The 27,376-nt window shown below is 40.7% G+C and overlaps 1 protein-coding gene across 1 annotated transcript in view; it reads left to right on the top strand.

Moving 5' to 3' along the window:
- IFNGR1 (interferon gamma receptor 1) overlaps positions 1 to 22,147 on the top strand; it is an 81,833-nt gene extending 59,686 nt beyond the window's left edge. Inside the window, exons 8-11 of the mRNA XM_063443275.1 lie at positions 2,436 to 2,602; positions 5,135 to 5,303; positions 18,613 to 18,737; positions 21,315 to 22,147. Of these exons, the coding sequence (XP_063299345.1) occupies positions 2,436 to 2,602; positions 5,135 to 5,303; positions 18,613 to 18,737; positions 21,315 to 21,806 (953 nt within the window). The 3' untranslated portion in view covers positions 21,807 to 22,147. The remainder of the gene's footprint in view (positions 1 to 2,435; positions 2,603 to 5,134; positions 5,304 to 18,612; positions 18,738 to 21,314) is intronic.
- The last annotated feature ends 5,229 nt before the right edge of the window (positions 22,148 to 27,376 follow it).

Below are 27,376 nucleotides of genomic sequence, written 5' to 3'. Positions count from 1 at the left end.
TTAAAGACCCCTATGTTTCTACATTGTGATGGACAGGATTGCCCAAAGTGTCAGAAGTCCTGTAATTATTTTGTAAACCAAGCCACTTACATATGCTGATGCAAAATGGTTAGCCTTCTTTTTTGACAGCATTGCAAGATGCATCCAAGCGATTTGGAATTACTACAGGTAAACATGTATTTTCGAGTACCTTGTAACACAAAAAAAGTTCACTGGGACATCCTAGATTATCTTGGAGGAGGAGTTTATTGAGAATGTTTGTTTTATTATTGTGTTTTGTATGTTAAGGGGAAAATGGATATATGGTGGTTCTTTTCTTTTTTAAATATGGATTGTTATGTGAAAGTCACTCTGCTGTCAAGAGGTAGATATTCACTCTAAATGTAACCTTTCTTTCAATTAAAGGAATAGCTAAAGAACATGTTAATGGATCTTTAATGTGGATGGAGTTTCTTGTACCCATTTTTAAGGGCTACGCCAGGCACCATGACCATTTCAGTGATTTGAAGTGGTCATGGTGGCTTGAGTGTAACATCTTTGCTGCCAGAAGTGGAATGCCACCATCATGGGGTGTCAGAAGCAAGCCCAGAAAGAGTTCCAAGCTGGCTTATGTCAATTCTGTGCAAATTTAAATGCACACCCTAAATGAATTCGGTCATCTGACACTCAACCCTTTGAGTGTTAGCATTGGCAACCAACTTTTTCAGGTCTGCAGAAGCTGGATGTCATAAACCCTGCTTCTCTGCAAATGATTTAAGTAAACTACAAAAATGGTCAGAGTTGTGGCAGCTGATATTTAATGTGGATAAATGCAAGATAATGCATCTTGGACGTAAAAATCCAAGGGCAGAGTATAGAATATTTCATAGAGTCCTAACCTCAATATCTGAGGAAAGGGATTTAGGGGTCATTATTTCAGGTGACTTAAAGGTAGGCAGATAATGTAATAGAGCAGCAGGAAATGCTAAAAAAAAATGCTTGGTTGTATAGAGCGTATTAGCAGTAGAAAGAGGAAAGTGCTCATGCCATTGTACAGAACACTGGTGAAACCTCACTTGGAGTATTGTACGCAGTACTGAAGACCGTATCTTCAGAGGATATTGATACTTTGGAGAGCGTTCAGAGAAGGGCTTCTAAACTAGTTCATGGATTACAGGATAAAACATACAAGGTAAGGTTAAAGGATCTTAACATGTATAGCTTGGAGGAAAGATGGGGAGGGGGGGGGGGGGATATGATAGAAACATTTAAATACATAAAGGGAATCAACACAGTAAAGGAGGAGACTTTGAAGAAGGAAAAACTACCACAACAAGAGGACATAGTCTTAAAGGAAAACCTAAAGTCACTTAAACAACTTTAGCTTAATGAAGCAGTTTTAGTGTGTAGATCATGCTTCTCGGGTTTCTCTGCTCAATTCACTGCCATTTAGGAGTTAAATCACTTTTTTTCTGTTTATGCAGCCCTTGTCACACCTCTCCTGACTCTGATTGACACAGCCAGCATGAAAAAAAACTGGTTTCACTTTCATTTATATGTAATTTACCTTAAACAATTGTATCTCTTTTTCTGTAAGTTGAACTTTAATCACATACAGGAGGCTCTTGCAGGGTCTTCCAAGCTCGTAACATAGGGGATAAGAAAATCTGAATTAAACAGAACTTGCAATAAAGAAAGGATAAACTGTAGATGACTCTTTACAGGAAGTGTTTAGGGAGGCTGTGCAAGTCACATGCAGGGAGGTGTGACTTGGGTTCATAAACAAAGTTATTTAACTCCTCAGGGCATGATCTATACACCAAAACTGCTTCATTAAGCTAAAGTTTTCTTGGTGACTATATTGTCCCTTTAAATTAGAGGGGCAAAGGTTTAAAAATTATATCAGGAAGTATTACTTTACTGAGAGGATAGTGGATGCATGGAATAGCCTTCCAGCTGAAGTGGTAGAGGTTAACACAGTGAAGGAGTTTAAGCATGCGTGGATTATGCATAAGGCTATCCTAGCTATAAGATAAGGTCAGAGACTATTAAAAGTATTTGGAAAATTGGGCAGACTAGATGGGCCGAATGGTTCTTATCTGCCTTCACATTCTGTGTTTCTATGTTTCACAGGAGACCAAGGGCCTGCAGGACCTTTGTAAACAGGTTTGCCCCATTACTGGTGTCCTGTATTGGTTATGATGATTGGAGTAACCCTTTAATTTACAGGTATAATATGTTAGTTGACAGTTGCTGCAAGCTGAGGGTATTTCTCTGCTTCATGAGTCTAGATATTTTCTCTCTTCCGTGTTTAAGGAGCTTTCTGGTGCCCAGAGTTATGTATACTTGGACTACGATGTTCTCTCCAGTTTGGTAGCTAAAATTAGGTTTTGAAAAGAGACCACCCTATGTTTTTTAATTATAACAAAACCTAATTATCCTTTTTTTGTTTCTAGGCATTATTGGCCCACCTACACTGAATGCTACGCTGGTAGATAATAAAATTGGTTTGGAGATTTGGCATCCTCTTGTACCAACAACAGAGCAAGGACCAAAGACCATAGGAGACATTTATGACGATTTTGAATATAAAGTGTATCTAACCGGGAATGATAAATCTGAGGTAAGTTAGAAAGAGCATGGTGAAGTGTGGAGCAAATCTGTGCCGGGTTTCAGATGGCTTTCCCTTGATATTTTTATTTTGTTCCCTTGAGTTATTTGTACTGTTTAAGACAGGGATCTCAAACTCTGGACATCCATAATTTAATAGCTTTCGACTCCCAACATTTTTTGAATGCTGTAGATGGTGAAGGATTATGCATATTTTAGTTTAGTTAGTAACAACTAAGGGGTTAAGTTTAAGATACCTATTTTAAAGGAACAGTATGAAGGGTTTTTTTTTCGTTTTTTATTTTAACTTTTATCCCTTTGTGTTAGTTGGACTATTTAGATTTCGGGAACCCCCATTTTTCATTAAAAATTAAACTACTACTTACCAGCATTCTTTGGCCTTTTTCTCTATCCCAGTCCGTCTGCGCTGAGGGCATCATGACCATTTTGTCTAATGTGTAAAGACTTTGAAAGTCAAGAACAGAGTCAGACTCTCTTCTGGATGTGGAAGCACTACCACCTGGCTGTCCACATGCTTTAGCCATGCAATGAAATCAATGTATCTCCAAAACTGCATATCTACTACCCCCAGACCACTTGAGATAAAGTGCTCTTGGTGCTTGTAGTTGTCCTTTAAGCAATGTATATTATTGGTGGGTGATATATAATTTCCCCCCCCTCCCCCCTCCCCATGTATTGTTTTCATTATTTGATTTTATCGGGAGCACGTTTTGGTGTAGGTCATACCTGTATCATCTTTACCTTGGTTGGTTCACTGTATACTTTATACATTTGGATAAAAAAGGTCAAGGTAGGATCAGCGCTAAAGTGACACAAAATTTAGGAATATGTATATTGTACAGGCAGCACACCTACAGAAATAGGGGTTCCCTCTAATCACCTATAGATAAGTAGAAATAGAACAAAAAACAAGAGAAGGGTGCACCTTTAATATAGATATTGTGTACAAGTAAAATAGTATGGTCCAAATAACTCCACACTAGTCCAAAGTAGTCCACAGTGGTAGGGAAAATTCTTGCAGAGCAGCAGTAATTCGTCACGGGTGCAGACTCAAAAGGCAACAGACAGGCAACCAGGCTCCTCCAATGCACAGTGGCGAGATTGGTCTCGTCACACGGATATCTACTACATTGTTGGTAAAAAAAAATGGTTTTCCTTTTTCAATTGGGTTCCTTTATGCATAGAAATGTTGTTACAAAATTACTTCATTGCATCAACGTTTCAGTCATGCACCAGGTCCTTTATCAAGACGAAACACTTCTAAACAATACCCACTTATGAAAAGCGAAATCAATCATAAGTAAGGTAAGGACCCACGTAAAATAAACACACATGCGCATATTATGAGATCTTAACCAAAAACACCTACTTGTAAACCTTACTTAGTATGCTGATTATGTGAATGTGATGCATACTTTTAAAGTTATGAATAATGTGGAAAAACTGTATTTTTCTGCCTGTGATAATTACATTACCCAGTGTGTAAGGAAATTGTATCACAGGCAGAGTGAAAGATTTTGTGTGGGAGTGTCTGAGTGGTACGTGTTTATTGGTTGTTTTCCAAAACCCTGTGGGTGGTACTAATGTGTATATAAGAACAATAAACCTACAGCTCTGTCTGTTCCTGCTTGACCCACAAAACGGAGCCTTGTCTCGTTCTTGGGGGGATTTATTGTATGCTGTCCCAGTTTGACTGCTAGGAGTGTAAACCTATTCGTATGTTTTTTCCTATTCGGCTGTTTACAGCATTCGTATGTTTGAGAGCATTCATATGCGTCTCCGGTACGGTGTATTGGTGTCTACAGTAGCTGTGCCTGTGTCTCTGGAAGGGAAGATCTACTAAACGGCTTTTAACCCCCTTTTATGCCCGGGGTGCCGTTACAATCCCCCAATGAAAACATGTATGCATTTAATTATGCAAAATTTTTATTGTGGTTATATCTAAAAACCTTCTTCCCTGGCCCAATGCAGCAAAAGTCTTTCCAAGAAAGGTGCAATTGCCTGCCTCTATTGCCTCAATTGCCTTTATCTCCAATGAACTAGTGCATCTCTCTTAACATTTTCGATATATATATATATGTATACACACACACATACATACAAAAAAAGTATAATCAAAACCGGAGGATACGACATACAACCACAATTAATCTTCTTAAGGTGTTAATGTTTTTATTACTAATCTCACTCCAATTGGACAATTGCATGGAGAATGTAGTTGCCTACCTGTTCTAATGAAATGCATCTTTACTATTATAGCAGCAGGGAGACATGTGACTCCTATATTTCCTGTGCTCTGTACCCCTTCTTGCAATATCCAAGCAATGTAGAAAGTAGCAAAGATACAGATTTCCGCTCATTCAATGCTAGACCACCAAGGATTACGTAGTGTGTTTTTTTTTTTTTTTACCAGAATTAGGAATCAAAATATTAATGCATTATGATCTTGTCATGTTTTGCATCTGCCCTAATACGCATCTCTAACCTTTATCCATAAAGTGCATTAATCCTTCTCTTATTTCAGTTTGTGGCAAGTGATTGCGATAATCTGGGTTGTATTGCTGAAATTGTGCCTCCTGCAAAATCAGAAGATGTCTGTATGTTGGCTCGAGGCCATTCAAATCACTGGGCTGTAATTTCCGAGGAATCAAAGGAGATCTGTATACATATAAATGACATGGATAAAAGGGAAAGTAAGTTGTTTGAGTTTTTTGGGGAGGGGATGTCCTTCATGAGGAATAAAAAAGTGGTAAGGGGAATAAAAAAACAATAGCACTGGTTAAAAATGTAACTTTATATTTTTTTAATATAGATTTAAGAAAAAAAAAAAAACACTGTTTTTTGACCACACCTGTTTTTGATAAAGTTCCAGCAGGGATGTAATGCTTAAAGAGACACTACAGGCATCAAAACAACTTTAATTTATGGTGTACTTTTGGTGTATAGACCATTCCCCTGCAGTTTCTCTGCTCAATTCTCTGGCATTTAGGATTTCATTTATCTTTGTTTCTGTCCATGTAGCCCTCGCCACACATGTCCTGGCTGTGACTGACACGGCCTGCATGATTATTTTTTTTTCAATCAGATATTACTTTAGAGGTTTGTATCTCCTACTCTGTAAATTGAACTTTAATCACAAACAGGAGACTCCTGTGGGGTCCAGAGAGCTATTAACAGAGCAGGAGATAAGAAATTATAAATTAAAGGGACACTATGATACCGGAGAAACTGACGGAAGCCAAGCACAGAGAGATGGACACAGGTTTCTTCAGGAAGGAAGAGATTCTTTATTGGATCACCGATCGGGACTCAGAGGGACTAGCGTCACCAAAATACAGCAAAGTCTGAGTACTGAATACATAGAGTACATTCCTTATATAGCACTGTAGCTCCTCCCACAATTAACTACACCCACACATACCCTTAACCTATTTAATGAATAGAGTCTAAACTCATCCATCCGGTCTAACCACGTGGCTCATCTGATACAAAGGAGAGGGACGCGTAATTCCAGTTCTTACATTCCTGCACCTGGTCAGTACAGTGATGACAGTATCTTAGCTACGTGTTATTAACTAACTGATACTACAAACACATATACATACATATGCCTTGTGGCAATCTTAGCCTGCTAAACTTGTATTTTACTGGAATTACATCACATTCCCCCCTTTGATGCCTCTGATATTTCACAATTACTTGAGGCATCACTTAACCTTGGTTTGCATATACCTCAGGTTACCATGAACCAGACCAGACTTATCTTATGATGTGAATCTTCAACATTCATCTTCTTGCATTGGTTCTCCCTGATCTAGAGCCTTATACTTATATATCGCCATTATCTGTGCAGCAGCCTTCCTCTCTGCTATACTTCCTATCAGGCTTTGCACAGACCTAACTACTAAGGGTATAAGACACGGTAGGAGTAGACACAACAGTAAAATCAGTAGGACTCCACCTACCACTGCCTTAAGCCCTCCAAACCACTCATACCAGCTACCAAACCAACTACTTGGATTATACCCTTTCCATACCTGAGTAGGCACATGCGCTAGTTTAACCATATGGCTAGTAAGCTCAGCTATTGCTTGCCCTTCGTCATCTATTTGAAGACAGCAATTACTTAGGTTAAACTTCCCACATACACCTCCCTCTACTGCCAAAAGGTAATCCAAGGCTAATCTATTTTGGTAGACTGCTGTCCTCATCCTGGTGTTATGCTTCGCTAGAAGATTGAGCGCTTGTGATGTTTCATTAGTGATAATCTCAACCACCGCCTGTAACCTTATAATACGGTTGAGCATATAAATAGGGGTTCTATAACCAAAGGTACCATCCTCAGCCCACGTGGCTGGCCCATAATAATCTATGATACGCTGGGGAGGCCATTCATTATCTTCCCAGGTGCCTATCTCTATGGGTCCCCTTTTCTTCCTATGATTCACATCATACACTTTAACACCTAAAGTCTCACCTGTTTCAATCGGTAACAAGAAGAAGGATGGTTTGAGCATACCCAACACACATGCCCCTTCCCAGTCCTGTGGCAGCTCCGAATAGGCTTTCTTACCACAGATCCAGTACAAATTTGCTGGGGCTCTCCAGGTAGATGTGATGGATAGATCAAACCACACGTCCTTTAAATTGGCATATCTAGCAAACGGGTTAGATGGTTCTGAGACATTTGAAGCCGACCACCAAGTTGTATTCTTTGTATCATCATCATAAGCTTTTTGCCCTAGACAAGTTAATTCTCCTACAGAAGTATTATACATCATTCCTTTCCTTGCTATGCAAACATAACCTATGATGGAGGTCTTTAATCTCCACTCAGATTTACCTCTAACACTCATATGATAATCGGCTTGTGAAGATATTAATTGTTGAACTGCCTCAGAACCGGACATTACCTCCTTTGCTTCCCAAGGCCATTGGTCTCCCATGTTAGTACCTCCACACACATAGCAGTTGGTAACATTAAGACTACCGGCAATACTTTCAGCTAAATCGATGAACAGGTTTTTAGCATTATGGGGGATCTTATTATCTATACTCATCTCTTCGTAAAAGGAATGGTATACTTGATGAGTCTGGGAGGATACCGTATCAGTCTCTATTCCTATAAACAATAATGTCCCAGGATCTAAACCCGTCCCGTATATTTGAAACCCAAATAAATTTCCATACTTATCTAAGAACTTGTCGGGGTTATTAATGAGTATATGGACTGGGTTGCATTCCATAGACTTACAGTATGGATTGGTAGGCAACTTAGTAACAATCATGTCTTTGTCTACTGTCTGTCCCCAAGTCGCCCACCCCACACAAGACCAATATGGGCAAAAGTTATAATCTCTATTTGGGCATCTAGGACTTACATATTTATTTTTGCTACTGGGACAAATATATTTATCGTTAGACCCATACGTCCTCTCCCATCTAAGATCCCCACATACATTCCACGGCTTTCTACCACTCGATATCGCTTTACACGCATCAAATAGCAGAACACCCGAAGAATGTACGGATTCTAACACCGTTTTATTAATTAGGGTCCCCTGAGGATCTCCATTCCTGAGAGTCAACCAGATTGTACGAGGTTGATACTCCGGACTGAAGCACTTAGGTTCTCCTACTCCTAAATGGCACACACTATAATCTATATTTAAGTATCTACATCTCGATACATCTCCTTTACATTCGTATTGTGAATGCCAAATTAGGGTTTGGGAAATATGGTTACCTGTTCTCGTAGTCTTAATGCATACCTCACAGCTAGGAGTGTCGGTACCTCTACCTTCCTGAATATAAAAACACATATAAATAAACACTATCAAAAGCACATCTTTCGCCGTCATCCTCAGTCTTCGTCCGTGCGATGGAACCTCAGCTTCCAGGATGTGAGGGGCTGCAGGGAATGGAGTTCTGCTCATCTTCACAGGTGTCCCTTCGAGACTTTCCTGGCTTATACACTATGTGATGGTAAGCGGACAGGCTTTATTATCGCCTTCTCACTCACACCTGTAACAATAAAATTTGTAATCCACAATAATTCCTCGTTACTCCGACTGAGTAGTGCGTTTTAACCGGATCTTGCAGGGATTCTCTGGATCTACTGTAACTTGCCAAGAATCGACTGCTGCTGGTTTAACCCTGGAGTGATGTATCCACGGAGTCACTTCTGCTACTTTTATTGCTGTAGGGGTAGACAAAAGAACAACATAAGGACCTCTCCACTTGGGCCCTAACGGTACATTATTCCACTCTTTAATCCACACTTGATCTCCTGGATGATAACTATGAACAGGGGGATAAATATTCACAGGTAATCTATCTTGTACCCATTTCTGTACCTCCTCCATAGTCTTACCCAACTCTACAACCTGCTGCCGGGTAATTCCTTCTCCCAACTGACTCAAGTCCCCCCTTAAGTTACCAAGTACGGGAGGTGGTCGCCCATACATGATTTCAAAAGGAGAGAGGCCCATCCTTCTGGTAGGGGTACTGCGGATTCGCAATAAGGCTATAGGTAAGAGAACGTTCCACTTAAGTTGGGTTTCCTGACACATTTTAGCCAACTGGTTCTTTATAGTTCTATTCATTCTCTCTACCTTACCAGAACTCTGGGGTCTATATGCAGTATGAAGCCTCCACTTTCAGTTGTTGTAGGCACTGGTGAACAAAAGCTGGACCATTGTCCGATCCTATAGAACAGGGTAGTCCATATCGGGGTATTATTTCTCGTAGCAGGAATCTCACAACTTCTCCTGCTTTCTCTGTACGAGTAGGACATGCTTCTACCCAGCCTGAATAGGTGCACACAATTACCAGCAGGTAACGATGTCCACCCGATTTAGGCATCACTGTAAAGTCTATTTGTAGATCGGACATGGGGAGTCCCCCCATAAACTGAACTCCTGGTGGCTTTACTGGTCCTTGTCTTGCATTATTCTTAGCACACGTTACACATCTGCGTACAATGGCCTGAGTCAAGTTGGACAATCTTGGTATGTAGAAATGTTTTCTAAGAGATTCTTCAGTACTGTCTCTCCCAGAATGTGTCCCGTTGTGATAATTTTGGACAATTTCTACCGCTAGCGATGCTGGTATAACTATTCTTCCATCTTCTAGCTGATACCACTTGTTCTCCAGATACTTTCCCGGTTCAGTCTTTAACCACTCCTCTTCTTGAGCTGTATAAACTGGAGTCCATTGGGACAGTGGAGTTGGTATAAGAGCAGCTATATGCCCTACATACTCCTGTCTTCCTGATTCAGCAGCACGCTTAGCTGCACTATCTGCCATCCGATTTCCCTTGGTTACATCACCATCACCTCTCAGATGTGCTCGACAATGAATAATACCGACTTCTTTCGGCTCCCACACTGCTTCCAATAGTTGTAGGATTTCAGCTGCGTACTTGATTTCTTTGCCTTCTGAATTCAGTAGTCCTCTTTCTTTATACAAAGCTCCGTGGGCATGAGTGGTTAAAAACGCATACTTAGAGTCCGTATAGATATTTACTCTTAAACCTTCAGCCAATTGTAACGCTCGTGTTAGTGCTATTAATTCTGCCTTTTGTGCTGATGTTCCTTTCGCCAGTGGCCGAGCTTCTATCACCTTGTCTATGGTTGTTACTGCATATCCTGCATAGCGGATCCCTTCTTTCACATAACTACTGCCGTCGGTGTAATATTGAACATCGGGGTTCTGGATGGGAAAATCACGAAGATCTGGTCTACTTGAGAATACTTCATCCATTACTTCCAAACAATCATGTTGACTTTCAGTAGGTTGTGGCAAAAGGGTAGCTGGATTTAAGGTGTTTACAGTCTCTAAATGCACTCTTGGGTTTTCACACAACATTGCTTGATACTTGGTCATACGGCTGTTACTAAACCAATGATTTCCTTTGTAATCCAACAACGTCTGTACTGCATGTGGGACTCGTACATAAAGTTCTTGACCCAGAGTGAGTTTATCGGCTTCAGCTACTAGCAGGGCGGCTGCAGCTACGGCTCTTAGACAAGGTGGAAGTCCGCTGGCCACTGCATCCAATTGCTTAGACATGTAGGCAACAGGTCTTTGCCATGATCCCAAGTACTGTGTCAATACTCCCACAGCCATTCTTCTTTGCTCGTGTACATATAAGTAGAATGGTCGTGTGTGATCAGGTAGACCTAATGCTGGGGCACTCATCAAAGCCTTCTTCACATCTTCAAATGCCGTTTGCTGTTCTTGGGTCCATAAGAAGGGGTCGTGCTCTGTACCTTTGATAGCTGCGTACAGAGGTTTTGCTAGTATCGCATAGCTGGGAATCCATATCCTACAGAAGCCTGCTGCCCCCAAGAATTCTCGCACTTGTCTTCTATTCTTGGGTATTGGTATTTGGCAGACAGCTTCTTTTCTCTCTGGCCCCATAATTCTTTGACCTTCAGAGATATGGAATCCTAGATACTTGACAGTTGGCAAACACAACTGAGCCTTCTTTCTAGACACCTTGTATCCTGCCTTCCAGAGAATGTGTAGTAGATCGTGCGTTGCTTGCTGACAGATTTCTTTTGTAACTGCTGCTATCAACAAGTCATCTACATATTGTAACAATACACACTCTCCTGGGATGGACTCGAAATCCAATAGATCTTGACTTAGGGCTGAACCAAATAGGGTAGGTGAATTTTTAAACCCTTGGGGCAGTCTTGTCCAAGTCATTTGGCGTTTTGAGCCCGTTACAGCGTTCTCCCACTGGAAAGCAAAAATACATTGACTTTCTGCGGCAATTCGGAGGCAAAAGAAGGCATCTTTGAGATCTAAGACTGTAAAGTAAGTAGCCCCGCCCGGAATTAAAGCAAGCAGGTTATATGGATTGGGTACAACTGGATGTATGCTAACAACCGCATCATTGACTGCTCTTAAGTCCTGCACAGGTCGATACTCATCTGTGCCGGGCTTTTGAACAGGCAGCAATGGGGTGTTCCAGGGGGAAGTACAGAATTTTAGGATACCATACCGTATGAACTTATCCAGATAGGATTGGATGTTCTTCTTAGCCTTCTGCGGAATGTGATATTGTCTTAGGCTCACTGGATAAACCCCATGTTTCAGTTCAATTTTTATTGGTGGAATATTGCGGGCCAGTCCTGGTGGGTTGTTCTCTGCCCAAACTCCTGGTATGTTAAACAATGTCTCATCACTCCTAGGGTTTTGGCTAGTCAACACTGTATAAAGTCGCCACTCTTCTTCCTTTGGTACGGATAAAGTCATAATACCTGAAGGTCCATTAAACTTTAAAGATGTTGTTCCATCTGGTAGGAACGTAATCTGCGCTTGTAATTTGGATAGCATATCACGTCCCAGCAATTGGACTGGACATTCAGGCATATAAAGGAATTGGTGTTTTACTACGTGGCCTCCCAATGTACAGAGTCGACTTTTAAGAACCGGTCTTTCAGCACTTCTTCCAGTTGCTCCTATCACAGTAATAGTCCTTCCAGATGGAGGAGCAACTAGATTAGTCACCACTGAATGTTCAGCACCAGTGTCGATCATGAACGCACTCCTTTTCCCCCCTATTGATACATCGACCATAGGCTCCGCTCGACCAAGGGGGATGGAGCCCGGTCGGTATCAATAGTCCTCCATGACCGTGTCAGCCAATCCTACAAAGTCCCTACCTTCTCTATCGCGAGACCTTTGCGCTGCTGGAATATACCTGTCTTCCCTAACACTTCCTCTGTTCCCATTACTCCCTCTATAACCATTACTCCCTCCGGGACCTCCTCTACCTCTCGCTCTGCCTCTAAAGTTTCCGTAGCCTGCCCTGGGTTGGTCTCTCTCGTACTGCTCTCTTTGCGGACATTCGTTCCTCCAATGCCCTTCTTCCTTGCAATACGCACACTGATCCCTACTCAAAGGCTCCCTACTCCATCTATTATTGCCTCTATCTGGGCCCCGTTTATCTACGCCTGCGATCGCTACCGCTAGCATATCAGCCTTTTTACGCATCTTGCGCTCCTCCTCTTTCTTGCTTTCTGTTTCCCTATTCATATACACCTTATTAGCTACCTCCATTAGTTGGGTGATTGACATACCTGCAAACCCTTCTAACTTTTGTAGCTTGCGCTTAATATCTCCGTAAGCTTGGCTGACAAAGGCGGAGTTCACCATTCGGGAATTGTCTGCGTCTTCCGGATTAAAGGGGGTGTACAAGCGGTACGCCTCCAATAATCGGTCATAAAAGACACTGGGCGCTTCATCGCTTTTCTGGATCACCTCAACTGTCTTCGACATGTTAATGGCTTTCTTTCCTCCGGCTTTCATGCCAGCAATTATAGCGTCTCTATAGGCTCTGAGTTAACCCATATCAGCACCATTTACGTTCCAATCGGGATCAGTGTTGGGATAATGTGTTGCGGCCCATGCTGCTGGATTAGCTTGGTTCAAAGCACGGGCTCTATCCTCTAATGCTTTAATGGCTGCTTGATTTATTCTTGTCCTTTCCTCATTGTTAAATAAAGTCATTAGTAACTGCTGGCAATCAGCCCATGTCGGATTATGTGTCTGTACTATTGAGGTGAACAGATCAGTCATGGCTTGTGGTTTCTCAGTATACGAGGAATTATGGGTCTTCCAGTTTAAAAGGTCGGTAGTGGTGAAAGGGACATATACGAAGACAGGGTCAGCGTGTGCCATTTGACCTGCGGCATCGATATAAGCTGACCCGGGATTTAAGCGAAGAGGCATCTGATAGTGCTTTAATTGTTGGGCACCAGTCAACTGTCGGGTTTGGATGGGGCTACGTAGGGAAGCGTCAGTCATGGGTTCCGGTCGGGGAGAGATAGGGTATGGGGATGTGGGAGGTTGGTTTTGGGAAAAGGTAGTGAATAGAACACTTCGGGCCGAGCTAGATGAAGCTTGACCGGAAGTCTGAAGTGGCGCCAAATCAGGATATTCGTTTCTAATGGGGGTGGGTTCTGGTTCCGGAAGGGGAGATTTAGTACGAGGGGGGGTGGATCCTGTACTGGAGGAGGAAGCGGAAGTGGATGGGGGTAGTGAGGGAAGGGTTACAGGACTTCCTGCGTTTGCGTCACTTCTTCTTAACGGAAAGTAAGGGGGCGGCAAAGGGATCTCGGACTCAGGGGGCGTGTCCAAAATGGGCCTAACACCAGCCCTAGTGGACGAACAAGTCCTAGCTACCATGAGGCGACACTGTTCCTCGTGGCATGTCCGGAGCCATTTTGGCGAGTCATTTACGGCCTGTCTCCAACAATCAATATAAGGAAACTGGCCGTAAAGTTCAGGCCTACCTGATACAGCCACGTGTAAGCGCTGTACCAGAGTTGGATCCAAACTGCCACGTGGCGGCCATGCCGCAACCAAAGTAGGCCACTCCCTAGTGCACAAAGTGACCAAACGTACAGGGGACATCTTAACCCCAAAATCACAAACTTTGAATCCCTTTTTAAAATTCTTAACCATACATCCTAAGGGATCCGGAATCGTTGACTGCGACGCACCCATATTTAACAGTGGAACGTTGTCGACAACGATTACTATACACGCGTACTATTCAACAGTCACACCCGTTTCCTCTGGCAACAGCACCACGTGGTACGGTTACCAAGTGAAACGTACACAATAACAATAAACACTCAGGGAATTCCCGTACACACACAGCTGCTACACCAGTCACTATATAATCAATATTATGCCCTTTGGCGTAACTACACAGTCACCCACGCTATAATTCTCTATATACGAATTACCCGTCTATAACACACCCCAGTAACATCGTCTTTTACAAATAGCGGTTACAGTACGGTTAGCATAGGTCAAAGCACAAGTTAAGGTCACAATACAATTATTAGTGGTTATGGTGTTAAAACATGCAATGGACGACAATGATTAGTACTTATTATATAATGTCAGTAAATATACAGGGTTATGGTACCGTGCACTATAATACAGCAACACACTATTAACACTCTCGCTAGACGGCTGAGCTCGCGCTATCTAACAAGATATACACTTTACTAAAACAATCGTTAACACATTTACAATTCCCAACTAAACTATTGGCCAGTACCTTGAATGGACTACCTAAAACTATATACACCCGTTTTGGTTAGCCACACTGCCCAATCACCACATATACATAGCGAGCTAGAGAACCGAATTTACACAGGCGCCTCTTAGTCGCACTATACAACGAGCTAGAGATCCGAATTTACACAGGCGCCTCTTAGTCGTACTATCAAAAGTCTAGTGGGTTCCAAATTTACACGCCTTCCCACTTAGCCCAGATAGGATGAGAACTAGCGAACCGAATTTACACAGGCGCCGCTTAGTCTCCCGGTCCCTCCGACCTAGCGAACGTAATATACACCCTAGAACGCTAGTCTAGACAAGACACCGGTGTCCGGCTAGGGCTATCTTACACCAGGACCCCGCCTGACTAACCAAATCAAACGGTCTGACTAAAGAGCGTTCGATCGAGCGGTGCGCCTTCGCTCCTTCCCTCCGACAGAGGGGGCAGATACAGATTCAAAAACCCCTTTGGGCCTACCGCACAATCGGTATACCCCTAGCGGGTCCTGCCGTCTAAAACAGCAGTTATCTTACCTCCTCGTTCCTGAACCTGAGTTCACACTCATCGACGGGGACACCCCAGCACTTCTCACGTAGAGGCCGATGATCTCCTGGACAACAGACCAGTGGCGCCGAGACGAAGGGAGGTCCACGCAGAAGTTCAGGGGTGCAGCCGTAGAGAACGTGGGCAAAGATAGACCGTCTCACGCCTCTGCCTCTCAGCTACCGTTGAACGATGAGCTTCCCGGCCAATGCACCAAATGATACCGGAGAAACTGACGGAAGCCAAGCACAGAGAGATGGACACAGGTTTCTTCAGGAAGGAAGAGATTCTTTATTGGATCACCGATCGGGACTCAGAGGGACTAGCGTCACCAAAATACAGCAAAGTCTGAGTACTGAATACATAGAGTACATTCCTTATATAGCACTGTAGCTCCTCCCACAATTAACTACACCCACACATACCCTTAACCTATTTAATGAATAGAGTCTAAACTCATCCATCCGGTCTAACCACGTGGCTCATCTGATACAAAGGAGAGGGACGCGTAATTCCAGTTCTTACATTCCTGCACCTGGTCAGTACAGTGATGACAGTATCTTAGCTACGTGTTATTAACTAACTGATACTACAAACACATATACATACATATGCCTTGTGGCAATCTTAGCCTGCTAAACTTGTATTTTACTGGAATTACATCACAACTATAGTCACCAGAACAACTACAGCTTATTGAATTTGTTCTGGTGAGTAGAATCATTACCTTCAGGCTTTTTGCTGTAAACACTGTCTTTTCAGAGAAAATGCAGTGTTTACATTACAGCCTAGTGATAACTTCACTGGCCACTCATCAGATGGCTGTTAGAGATCATTCCTTGGTCATGGCTGCATAAAATACATCCAAACCTTCAGTGTCTCTTCCCTCTGCTTGCAGACACTGACCTTTCCTCATAGAGATTCATTGATTCAATTCATCTCTGAGGAGATGCTAATTGACCAGGACTGTGTTTGAATTGTGCTGGCTCTGCCCCTGATCTGCCTCCTTGTCAGTCTCAGCCAATCCTATAGAGAAGCAATGTGATTGGATCAGGTCACCACTTCTGATGATGTCAGCAGACAGCTTGTTTTTCTGAGGTAAACAGCATGCAGATCTACAGCTTCAGGCTTGAATACAGTAAGATTTTGCTATATTTATGGAGGCATGAGGGGCCATGGGGGTTTAGATGGTGGTTTTAACACTATAGGGTCAGGAATACATGTTTGTGTTCCTGACCCTATAGTGTTCCTTTAAATAGAATGTGCAGAAAAGGAAATTTATACTTTAAATGTCTTTTTACAGGAAGTGTTTAGGGAGGCAGTGTAAGTCACATGCAGGGAAGTGTGACATGGGTTGCATAAACAAAGTGATTTAACTTCTAAATGGCAGAGAATTTAGCAGTGAGACTGCAGGGTCATGATCTGTACACCACAACTGCTTTAGTATGCTAAAGTTTTTTTTGGTGCCTATAGTGCCTCTTTATGACTTCCTGTTTTACACCAATAAATGTATTTTTGTTGGCATCATTCTGGATATGCTTCCTCCTCTGCCTGTACATACTCTCACCATATTTGAGAAAGAATCGGAGCTGCTGTAGGCAATCAATATCTATAAGTTATTAAAATTCAATGCGTAGCCCCATTAGCTATGCTGTGAATAGGGCTGTGGTATTTAGTATGGCTTCTTCACAGAATTTACAATGCTTTGTAATGCTGTTTGTTAAAAAGTAAGCTCTATTCATAGATTGCAGGGCCGTCTTCACCTCTTGTCTCTGTTATATTCAGTATGTAAATTACATGTTGTCAAATATCCACAAATTATTATTGTATAGCTCTGCGGAATATGTTGACATTCAATAAATTATGATGATAATTTCAACAGGAAAAGTGAGACTGGTAATTGAGGAGGTTTACATGAGAATGAAAGGCTGTTCACTAAACCTGGATTGTTGAATTCAACAGAGAATTGCCCTAAATAGGCAAACTGGATACATAGCTGAGTTAGATAATTCCAGAGTGCCGAGTGTTTTTTTTTTTTTTTTCGGTTACATACTGGATATTTGTGGCAGTTCCAGAGGCAAATACCAACATTTTCATGGTTCTTTTTTAATCTTTATAATACGCTTGCTCCAGTTCATCTTGGTAAACACGGTTAGCACTGTTGAGTGCAGAAGTGCTAAGTGCAAACCCAGCACCCCTGCACTTGTTGTTGGTAGTTGCTTCCATCTTTCCATGATTTGCGTGACTTTAGTAATTTATGTAAAATTGCAGGTTACAAGAACAGCAAGCTGTTGATGCAAATAAAACAAAGTACTGGATTCATATCTAATTTATACACTAGGTAAAAGTGTTGTCTGGAGAATGGGAGATTATAGGAATCAATAAGGTTATCTGGTTTATTAAGTGTGTTGACTGAGAAGGTGGAGTGATCTATGTCACGATTCGGGGAACCCAACACACTAACACACACACAGACACACACAGAGAAAGTGTGCAGTACCGGACCTTAGAGTGGCCGGGCTAAGCACACACAGAATAGTCAGGAGATAAGCCGAGTAAGGGGAACCAGAAAACAGAATAACGAGAAACAAGCCGAGGTCAAAGGGTAGGAGAAAGTCACAAAGTCAGTATAACAAGCCAGAGAGTACGTAACCAGAAAGCACACGTTCAGTATCAATACATAAAGCAAGGACCACAACAGGGCACTGAGAGGCAGGAAAGGTAAGTATAAATATCCTAGCCTTAATTCTGATTGGATAACTTCCAATCAGAATTAACAAACACACGTGGGGGGTATCTATACCCCCCACTGTGATTTTTGTACTGTCGCTTTAACGCCGGGTCACGTGAGTGACCCCGGCGTACTGATATGGGTGCCGGCTCCCAGCGTGCAGCGTTAGACATGCTGCCGCTGGGGGGAGGAGGAGGAGAGGACGCGAGCGGCGTGTCAAGAGGAGAGGACGCCGCTCGCCGACTGGTAAGAGGAGGGGGGGACCGCGGGCAGCGACGGACCGAGGGTGAGTGCTGCGAGCGGATTGCAGCCTCCCCTCACCGCTGCCCGCGGAGCCCTGACAATCTACACACAGTATTCTAGAGAAGTAAGGGGGGGGGGGGGCATGTAAAGACATCAAAAAAGAGTATTATTGCACTGCTGAAGGCCAAACACGGAAGTTAACATAAGGTGTTTTTTATATAACACACCTACTAATTGTTAAAAAAAATAAAAAATGTAAATATTAAAATGTAAAATCTTAATCTATTTTTTTACTATTAATCTCAAACCATTTTGTAGAAAGCTGCTATTTTACTTGGTAAATTTTCCACCGTAATAGTGAATGTTCTGATTGTGAATACCTTTTCTTGTTTAGATTTACAGAACAAGATCACCCTAATAACAGCATTAACATTATTTTTTGCTTTACTGCTTATGATTGGTTGCATATTTTACATCTTAAAAGTAATAAAAAAGGAGAACATACTTCCCCCGTCACTGGTAAGTAGGAATGCTTCTAATGTATGTGTAATTGTATTTCAATGAAACATTTGTGCCAGAAATTAATGGACACTGTACTACTGAGCACCATTTGCCTTTATTTTAATTCAGCTCTCTCCAAAGCTCTATTAAAATCAGTAGCTGTGGAATATGTTAACATAATACAATATCCAAGCACTATTTTTATATAATATTCCACCTACACATGTATATTTTTTGGTGCAACCCCAGTCTTAGACTATCATGTAGTATAAAAGATAGACAATGTTATGTGTGTATTTTGGGAAAATAAAGCCCCCTCAATAAACAATAAACATTGTAATTATTTTGATGTCTCCAGAACCCTGAGATTGCATTATTATTTTACAATACACATTTTGTCATGTATTATCTGTCTGTCTGTCTTCTATTATCATTTGTAAAGCAGCAGTATACTTTGCAGCGCTTTAAACGTCCAGGGTCGCTTCACTCAGTCAAACGCATTGAAAGCATCTCATCTGGCAGACAGCCGTTGAAGGCAGACTGAACCCTGCAATGCAAACATTTCAGTTTCTCTGAAACTGCAATATTTGCAGCTGCAAGGCTAAAATGCCAGGGGCACCTCACCCATGCCACGTCAATGAGATGAACTGGTCTTGGTGCCTATACTGCCCCTTTAAATCTATCTATAGCTCTTTATCAGTTTGTTAGTCTAATAACAATGGCTTCTTTACTCCATTTAAAATTTCATTTTCTTTAAAACCGATTCTGATGACAATTTTAAAATTTAACTGCAAGGGAAGGAGAAATACATTTAGTTAAATATATGAATCTAATATGGCAGAATTATCTATAATAATAAGTGTTCATTATGTATTCATTACTGTTGGGGATGTTATTTAAAGTAAGCCTGTTATGGCAAGTTTACTTTAATTGACAAATATCTGCAACTGAATGTTTTTTTTATTTACCTCTTTTTGACTTGTCAGCTGGCCTGATTATTTGGCTAGAGCTTAATTGGCATATATAGTTACATAGCTGAAAAGAGACTTGCGTCCATCAAGCTCACATATGTTTTTGCTGTTGATCCAAAAGAAGGCAAAAAACCTAGTCTGAAGCACTTCCAAACTAGGAAAAAAATCCTTCTTGACCCAACAATAGCAGTCAGATGTCTCCTTGGATCAAGCAGCTACTACCCCACTAATTAGAAATTATATCCCTGTATGTTATGTTTTTGCAAGTATTTATCCAATTGCAGTATCCGCATCTGTATGGACTCTGACAAAACCACCTCTTCAGGCAGAGAATTCCATATCCTTATTGCTCCTACTGTAAAAAAACCCTTTTCTTTGCCTTAGATGAAATCTCCTTTCTTCCAGCCTAAATGTGTGACCTTGTGTCCTATGTATAGCCCTGTTTATGAATATATTTCCAGATAAAGGCTTGTACTGGCCCCGAATATATTTGTATAATGTTATCATATCCCCTCTCAGGCGCCGTTTTTCCAAACTAAACAGATTTAATTTTTTCAACCTTTCTTCATAACTAAAATGCTCCATTCTTTATCAATTTTGTAGCTCGTCTCTGCACTTTTTCTAGTGCCATGATATCTTTCTTTAGAACAGGTGCCCAAAATTGCACAGCATATTCAAGGTGTGGTCTTACCAGCGATTTATAAAGAGGCAAAATTATATTTTCATCCCGAGAATTTATGCCCCTATTTATACATGACAAAACCTTACTGGCCTTTGCAACTGCAGATTGACATTGCATATTGCTGCCTAATTTGTTGTATATTACAATTCCCAAATACGTCTCGTGTGTGGTTATCCCTAGTTCACTACCATTTAGGGTGTAAATCGCTTGTGAATTCTTAACCCCGAAGTGCATAACTTTGCATTTCTCTACATTAAATTGCATCTGCCATTTTAGTGCCCAGTCCCCAATCTATCCAAATCCCTCTGAAGTAAAGCAATATCCTGCTCACATTTTATTATTTTACAAAGTTTTGTGTCTACTGCAAACACTGATACAAGGCTTTCAATGCCTGTTTCAAGATCATTTATAAATATGTTAAATAGAAGCGGTCCCAAAACAAAACACTGAGGGACACCACTTACCACTAGAATTTTTTCCTAGTTTGTTGCAAAATTGTAAGCCCTTCAGACTAGTTTTTTTTTGCCTTCTTTTGGATCAACAGCAAAAACATATGTGATGAAGGATGAACTTGATGGATGCAAGTCTCTTTTCAGCTATGTAAATATGTGTCAGTGACCCTGGGATCGGCCCTGGTCTGTTCCTTCAATTTTTAGGTCCTAGAAAGGGTTCAGTACTTGAGTATCAACTGTAACTACTACTACTTCGAGTAGGGTGAAACAGATTTTTTAACAGACACATTTTTGTATTGTGTTGACAGAGATATGCCTAGAATATAACATATTTGTAAAGGATTTCACTTTATATTTTCAATATTGTACTGTATGTAACAAGAGCATGGATTTAATTTTGCATTTATGTTTTTAAATCTATATATTTTTTTATTTTATACAATTACTTTGCAGAATTTTCATATCCTCTAATTTCTTTTTTACACTACAGGGTTATGTTGTAACGAGCATAAAGCCACCTATTTCTCTGATAGCGGAGAAATCGAAATATAGCCAGGTTTCAATATCTCCAATCAAAGAACAAATACATGATAAACTTATGGAGGAAGACAAGATCTCCCAGACAGATGAATGGTCTACAACTGTCTCCCAAGAATGTGAAGACCCAGAATATCAAAGAGCAGTTGCAGATGTAGGACAGCAGCAATCTGATAATGAACAAAATGAAATTGTTGTGGAGCCTGACACAACTAGCAACCATGGGGATAGCAATCACTTTAACACAGACAATGACAGTAAAGACAGTGGCATCAGTATGGACACAGGATTATGTGAAAGTAATGAGGTGGAGAAACACAGCTCAGATACAAAGCCAATTTCAAGTTCGTACGGCTATGATAAACCACATGTGCCCTTGGATTTACTTATACAAATAAACAAAGAGGTGTATGGTGTTGAACCCAGTGTTTCTGATGTTTGTTAAGTTAAAAATGTATAGATTGCACTTATGTACCTTAAATGTAATACTGATCTCTAGCAGCAGAGCAGCACCTCATTTGTGATGTTTTGTGATGTTTCATGCAATTTAAGGAATAGATGTAAAACGTATTTTCCGACTGTTTTTCATTTTAATGAAACTTGTAATATAACAACCAAAGTGGTTCAGATTTTGTTTGTTGGTTTTTTTTTGTTTGTTTTTTGGGGTGGGGGGAATTAGAAGCATTAAGGTCAAGAAAGTCTTCATTGTGAATAACTAATGTACCAATACCTAAAGAAGTAGAAAAGTAATGATTTGTATATATGAATAAAACATTTTTATTTAAATTTGTGTTTTTGTCTTTAAAATCATATCTCGGTCTACACAACTAGTACCAGTGTCTAGATAATTTTTAGAGTTCTATCCTCAAAGCACTATCTTAAAGAAACACTCCAAACACATACAGCACTCCAGCTTGCTGACATGTTTTATATGTGAAGAAAGCCTTTTTTTTCCCTGTTATCTTTCATTATATAAAAGTGGCAATTCCAAATCAGACAACTGGTCCTGTTACTTCCTGGTAATTTGGCTCCTGCATGCAATTGCCCAGATGACCTGCGTTGCAAAGACTTCTCAGTGAGCTGTAACACAACTGGGTTGAGGAAAAATGTGAGGGTTTGCAGTAAATACTAGATCTGCAGCTATTGCAAGCTATGATTTTATATACCCACAAAGAAAATATGCAAAATAAATTGTGTGCATATTTTCTTGTGTGTATATATCTACTTTTAATCCTTGTTTTGTTACTTTAATCTTTGCCTTCTCATGCCTTAAGGTCTATCACCAGTTCAATCTGCCTTCAGTTGTCGAAGAAGGACGATGCCAATGTCTCCAAGAATATCCTTCACCCCTGGTAATAAATTGTCTTTCCAAATTCCAAACTGCAACACGCTGACATCAGGTGATGTACTGGAGGGGAGATAATAAAAGGATGCTCGGACCTATCAACCCATATTATCCAGGACTCTGCTTACCAGCTTTTACAACAGTGAGCTTTCCATGCTGGTTTTATTTGCAGGTTTTAATTTATATTTGGCAATAAAGTGTTTTCTGCTTTTACCTTACGGTTGGCGATGACTCCATTTAACCCATAATTGGATCCAATGACCTCAAGGGTCTGATCCTCCCTATGCTGGATAGTTTGGAGTGATACTATAACCACTCCACAATTGTGTGTTAAACCGCTACCGAGTGTGCTTAATAAGATTGGTATACAGACTGTATTGCACTAGGTTTCTTTTTTTATGTATTTATAGATACCTGTGACATAGCCATTCAAGGAATTGCAAGTATTTTTTTGTTGTTCTATTTTCACTTTATGTGGTTTGTGATACACATATGGTTTTAAAATAATATTGCTATCCCACACTTAATTGTTTGGACATATTGGGAAGTAATTCTATATTATCTAATTGATATTTTAACTGTTTGCCCACCTACACTTTTTTTGGTTAACCATCTGGGGATTTATATGATCAGGGTTCCTAATAGGTTGCTACATTCGTATCATTGTCACGCAAGTATAAAGTCACCTTACCTTATTATAATTATTGTGCCATACTAATCTACTTTTTTTATAAATAGGGTTCTGCTGTGTGCCAATAAGTACAATAAAAATGAAAATCCAGCGTACTTCCTTTTTTACTAAACAGCAACTTTGGTGCTGAAAGATTGTTAGCAAACCTGGTTTAAAAGGTGCACAGAATAATCAACAAAGAACACATCTGGTTTTGTACCTTGTCATCTGATAATTCTGGAGGCAAGGTGGGCGATATTCTATCTGGATCAAAATATTCACTCTTTGGGAGGTAGCAGAAGAATACTTTGAAGAAATGAAGACTTACCCACCAGATGAGAACGTTAATGGTTTAGTTGTAAAGTCCATTTAAATAAAAAAAATTCAACAGTTCTAACCATTACAAAAAAAATATTTTTTGACAATTTACATGTGTATGCTCATCTTCCTGTTTCAGTAAAAATGTTTCCCTGCCAATCCCTCTCAAAACATATTGGGAGGAAGTGTCACCTGGAATAATGACAGTAGTCAATGATATAACATCTGCTAAATAACACAAGGTCAAGTGCTAGTTATCCTAAGCCTATTATGGCAAGGCCTCTGTCTAATAATGGTTTGTAGTCAAGACCTGTGTACAAAGCAGTCTGTGAACACTGTCTTTATTGTGTATGGCCAAAGTGGAAGGAGTGAATAATGAGGGAAAGTGGAGAGCGCTAAATCCATGTCACTCCCATATAGGCTTAAAGGACCACTATAGTGCCAGGAAAACAAACTCGCTTTCCTGGCACTATAGGGTCTGTAGGTCCCACTGTCGCCAGGCTGAAGGGGTTAAACACTTACCTTTCTCCAGCGCCAGGCTCCCTTGGCGATGGGGACTCTCCTCCCTCTTCCGATGTCGGCACTGAATGTGCATGCGCGGCAAGAGCCGTGCGCATTCAATCAGTCCATAGGAAAGCATTTCTCAATGCTTTCCTATGGACAACAGCGTCTTCTCACTGTGATTTTCACAGTCAGAAGCAGCCTCTAGCGGCTGTCAATGAGACAGCCACTAGAGGTTGGATTAACCCTAATGTGAACAAAGCAGTTTCTCTGAAACTGCTATGTTTACAGCTGCAGGGTTAACCCTAGATGGACCTGGCACCCAGACCACTTCATTAAGCTGAAGTGGTCTGGATGCCTATAGTGGTCCTTTAATACTTCAGGTAAATGCAAGTAAAGGTACAACCACACCTAATTTAAGATGTGTGAGTGAGTGTATACGGTGGTAAATAGAAAACACACACACATCTATGGTGATGGCCAGGGTCTACCGAACTTGGTACATATATCTTAACCTTTCTCTTGTAGTCATTAAAGGTTATATGAATTGACAGAAGTAGATAAAGCCTCTCTACCTTGTGAACCTCTGTCTATCTAGTTAGTTTACATTTAATGTTCTTTATGTATGTACTGTTACATCTACTGACAATCATATTAACTAATTTATGAAATGTTGGGGATTAAAGGTAAATTTAACTTTTTTTTTTGTTAAAAAAAACCAACAGATTGGAATGTTACCCTATTCTGCTATGATACTAGTCAAAAATTATTTGGACTGAAACATTTTTATATTGGTTCTGTACACTACTACAGTGAAATTGAAATATGCCAATCAAGATACAATTGAAGTGCAGACTGTCAGCTTTAATTCAAGGAGTTTAACAAAAAATATTGTGTGAGTCATTAAATGTTTTAAACAAATAGCGCCCTTCCCCACTCACTTTCAGGGTCTCAAAACATAAATTGTCAAACTAAACTAAATCATTAATAAAAACAATCATTCTAAGTATTTTATTAAAATAATTTGCATAGAATGATGTCCTGAATTCTGTAATTCATAGACGTCTCAAAGTTCTTGTTTTTTTCTGTATTGATGCTATTCCAGGCTTTTACTGCAGCTGTCTTAAGTTGCTGCTTGTTTGTGGGCATTTTTGTTTACAGCAAGAGAAAGGCATGTTCAGGTCAGGAGATTGACCCAAACATTGAAGAATATTCCACTTACATGCTTTGTACTATGCAGTGCCATCCTATTAATTTTGCAGCATTTATTGACAATATTACAGCTGTTTGCTCAGTTTCAGCTAAACACTAGACACCCAGTTCCATTGGCAGTCATAAATGACCATTCCATAACCGTTCCTTCACCATGTTGCATAGATGATGTGGTATGCACCAGGTTATCAGCAATTTCTTACTTCTGTACAAGAATTTTGGTGCGGTACTGGGATTTTTTTTACCTCTGGCAAAGTCTAATTTGGCCTTTCTATTTACAAGCCTAACTAGATGTTTTCACCTTGTGGTAAACCACCTGTATGCTTTTGGGAGGTATTCTCTTGATTGAGCCTTGGCCACTGTTTTTGCTATCTCTCTGTGTTTGCTTGTTTTTTTTTCAATTCAGTTTAATAAGGACCTGCTTTACTAACACTGATAGCTCTTTGAACTTGAAAGTTCACACCAACCGCTTTTAAATACAAATTCCAAAAATCATCTTTTTGATACTTAAAGGATCACTACAGGGTCAGGAACACAAACATGTATTCCTGACCCTATAGTGTTAAAACCACCATCTAGCCCCCCTGGGCCCCTCTTACCTCAATAAACATAGCAAAATCTTACTGTATTAAGCCTGAAGCTGTAACTCTGCATGCTGTTTGCCTCAGAAAAACAAGCAGTCTGCTGACATCATAAGAAGTGGTAGTCTGATCCAATCACAATGCTTCCCCATAGGATTCGCTGAGACTGACAAAGAGGCAGATCAAGGGCAGAGCCAGCACAATTCAAACACAGCCCTGGCCAATCAGCATCTCCTCATAGAGGGGAATTAAATCAATGAATCTCTATGAGGAAAGTTCAGTGTCTGCATGAAGACGGAGGAGATACTGAATGTTTGGATGCATTTTAGGCAGCCATGAACCAGGAAGGATCTCTAACAGCTATCTAAGGAGTGGCCAGTGAAGTTATCACTAGGCTGTAATGTAAACACTGTAATTTTTCTGAAAAGACAGTGTTTACAGCAAAAAGCCTGAAGGTAATGATTCTACTCACCAGAACAAATTCAATAAGCTGTAGTTGTTCTGATGACTAGTGTCCCTTTAACCCCTTAAGGATGAAACTTCTGGAATAAAAGGGAATCATGACATGTCACACATGATCTAGTAGAAAACATATGTCAGAGGTAGTAGATAGTAATGAACATGTGAGGGTTAATAAACTTGCCATATAGTATCTATTAAAGATTCTGACGTTTAAGGGTAAAACCCAAATCTGTAGACCACTGAAACGTCAAAAAATGGAAAGTTACCCTAGTAGGATAAATAGAGAGGACCTGTTCAAAAGTTTTCAGCGTCCTCTCTGCAGAAAAATGGTGCAAAAAACAATAATTTTGCACCTTCAAGAAATATAGGTGTTAGTGTATGCTTAAGCTTCCTGGGTAAAAGCAGCAATACACACACTTTTCCATATACACATATAGGCTAATGTTATACATGAATAGAGCCTTCAATATTGGTAAATGGGTGATGTAAGGGCTGAGACCTCCTGGATAGAGATCGCTAATACACCCAGTAAACAGTGTAACACCCAATTAACAATGTAGCACACATGCTGCCACAGTATACAGTGAGAAGCCCTAAATGGTGCCCAGTAAAGCCTTATATGTACATGAAAGGGTTCGGTCTCGGTCAGCAGTTAGCCCCAACATTAAATCAAAGACTGACAGCTAAAATTGGGAGGTTGGTGTACAGAAAAAGGCGGCAAAGTGACCAGTAATTGGTAAAGTTACACGGCTAGTTCATAGCAGTAGGAACTCAGCCGTTTGTCCTCGCCCTCCCAAATGAAAGCTGAAAATCAGCTTGAGATCCGTGATGCCACATAAGCCGTAGTAGGAGATAGGTCTTGTGCACCGGCTAATAGCAGTAGCTGAGGATCGTCGAGAAGCCCTTGACGCGCGCGTTTCGCCCGC

This window comes from Pelobates fuscus, chromosome 2 (genome assembly GCF_036172605.1).
Source record: "Pelobates fuscus isolate aPelFus1 chromosome 2, aPelFus1.pri, whole genome shotgun sequence".
Taxonomy (NCBI): Eukaryota; Metazoa; Chordata; class Amphibia; order Anura; family Pelobatidae; genus Pelobates; species Pelobates fuscus.
This window is presented reverse-complemented; position numbering and strand designations above follow the sequence as displayed.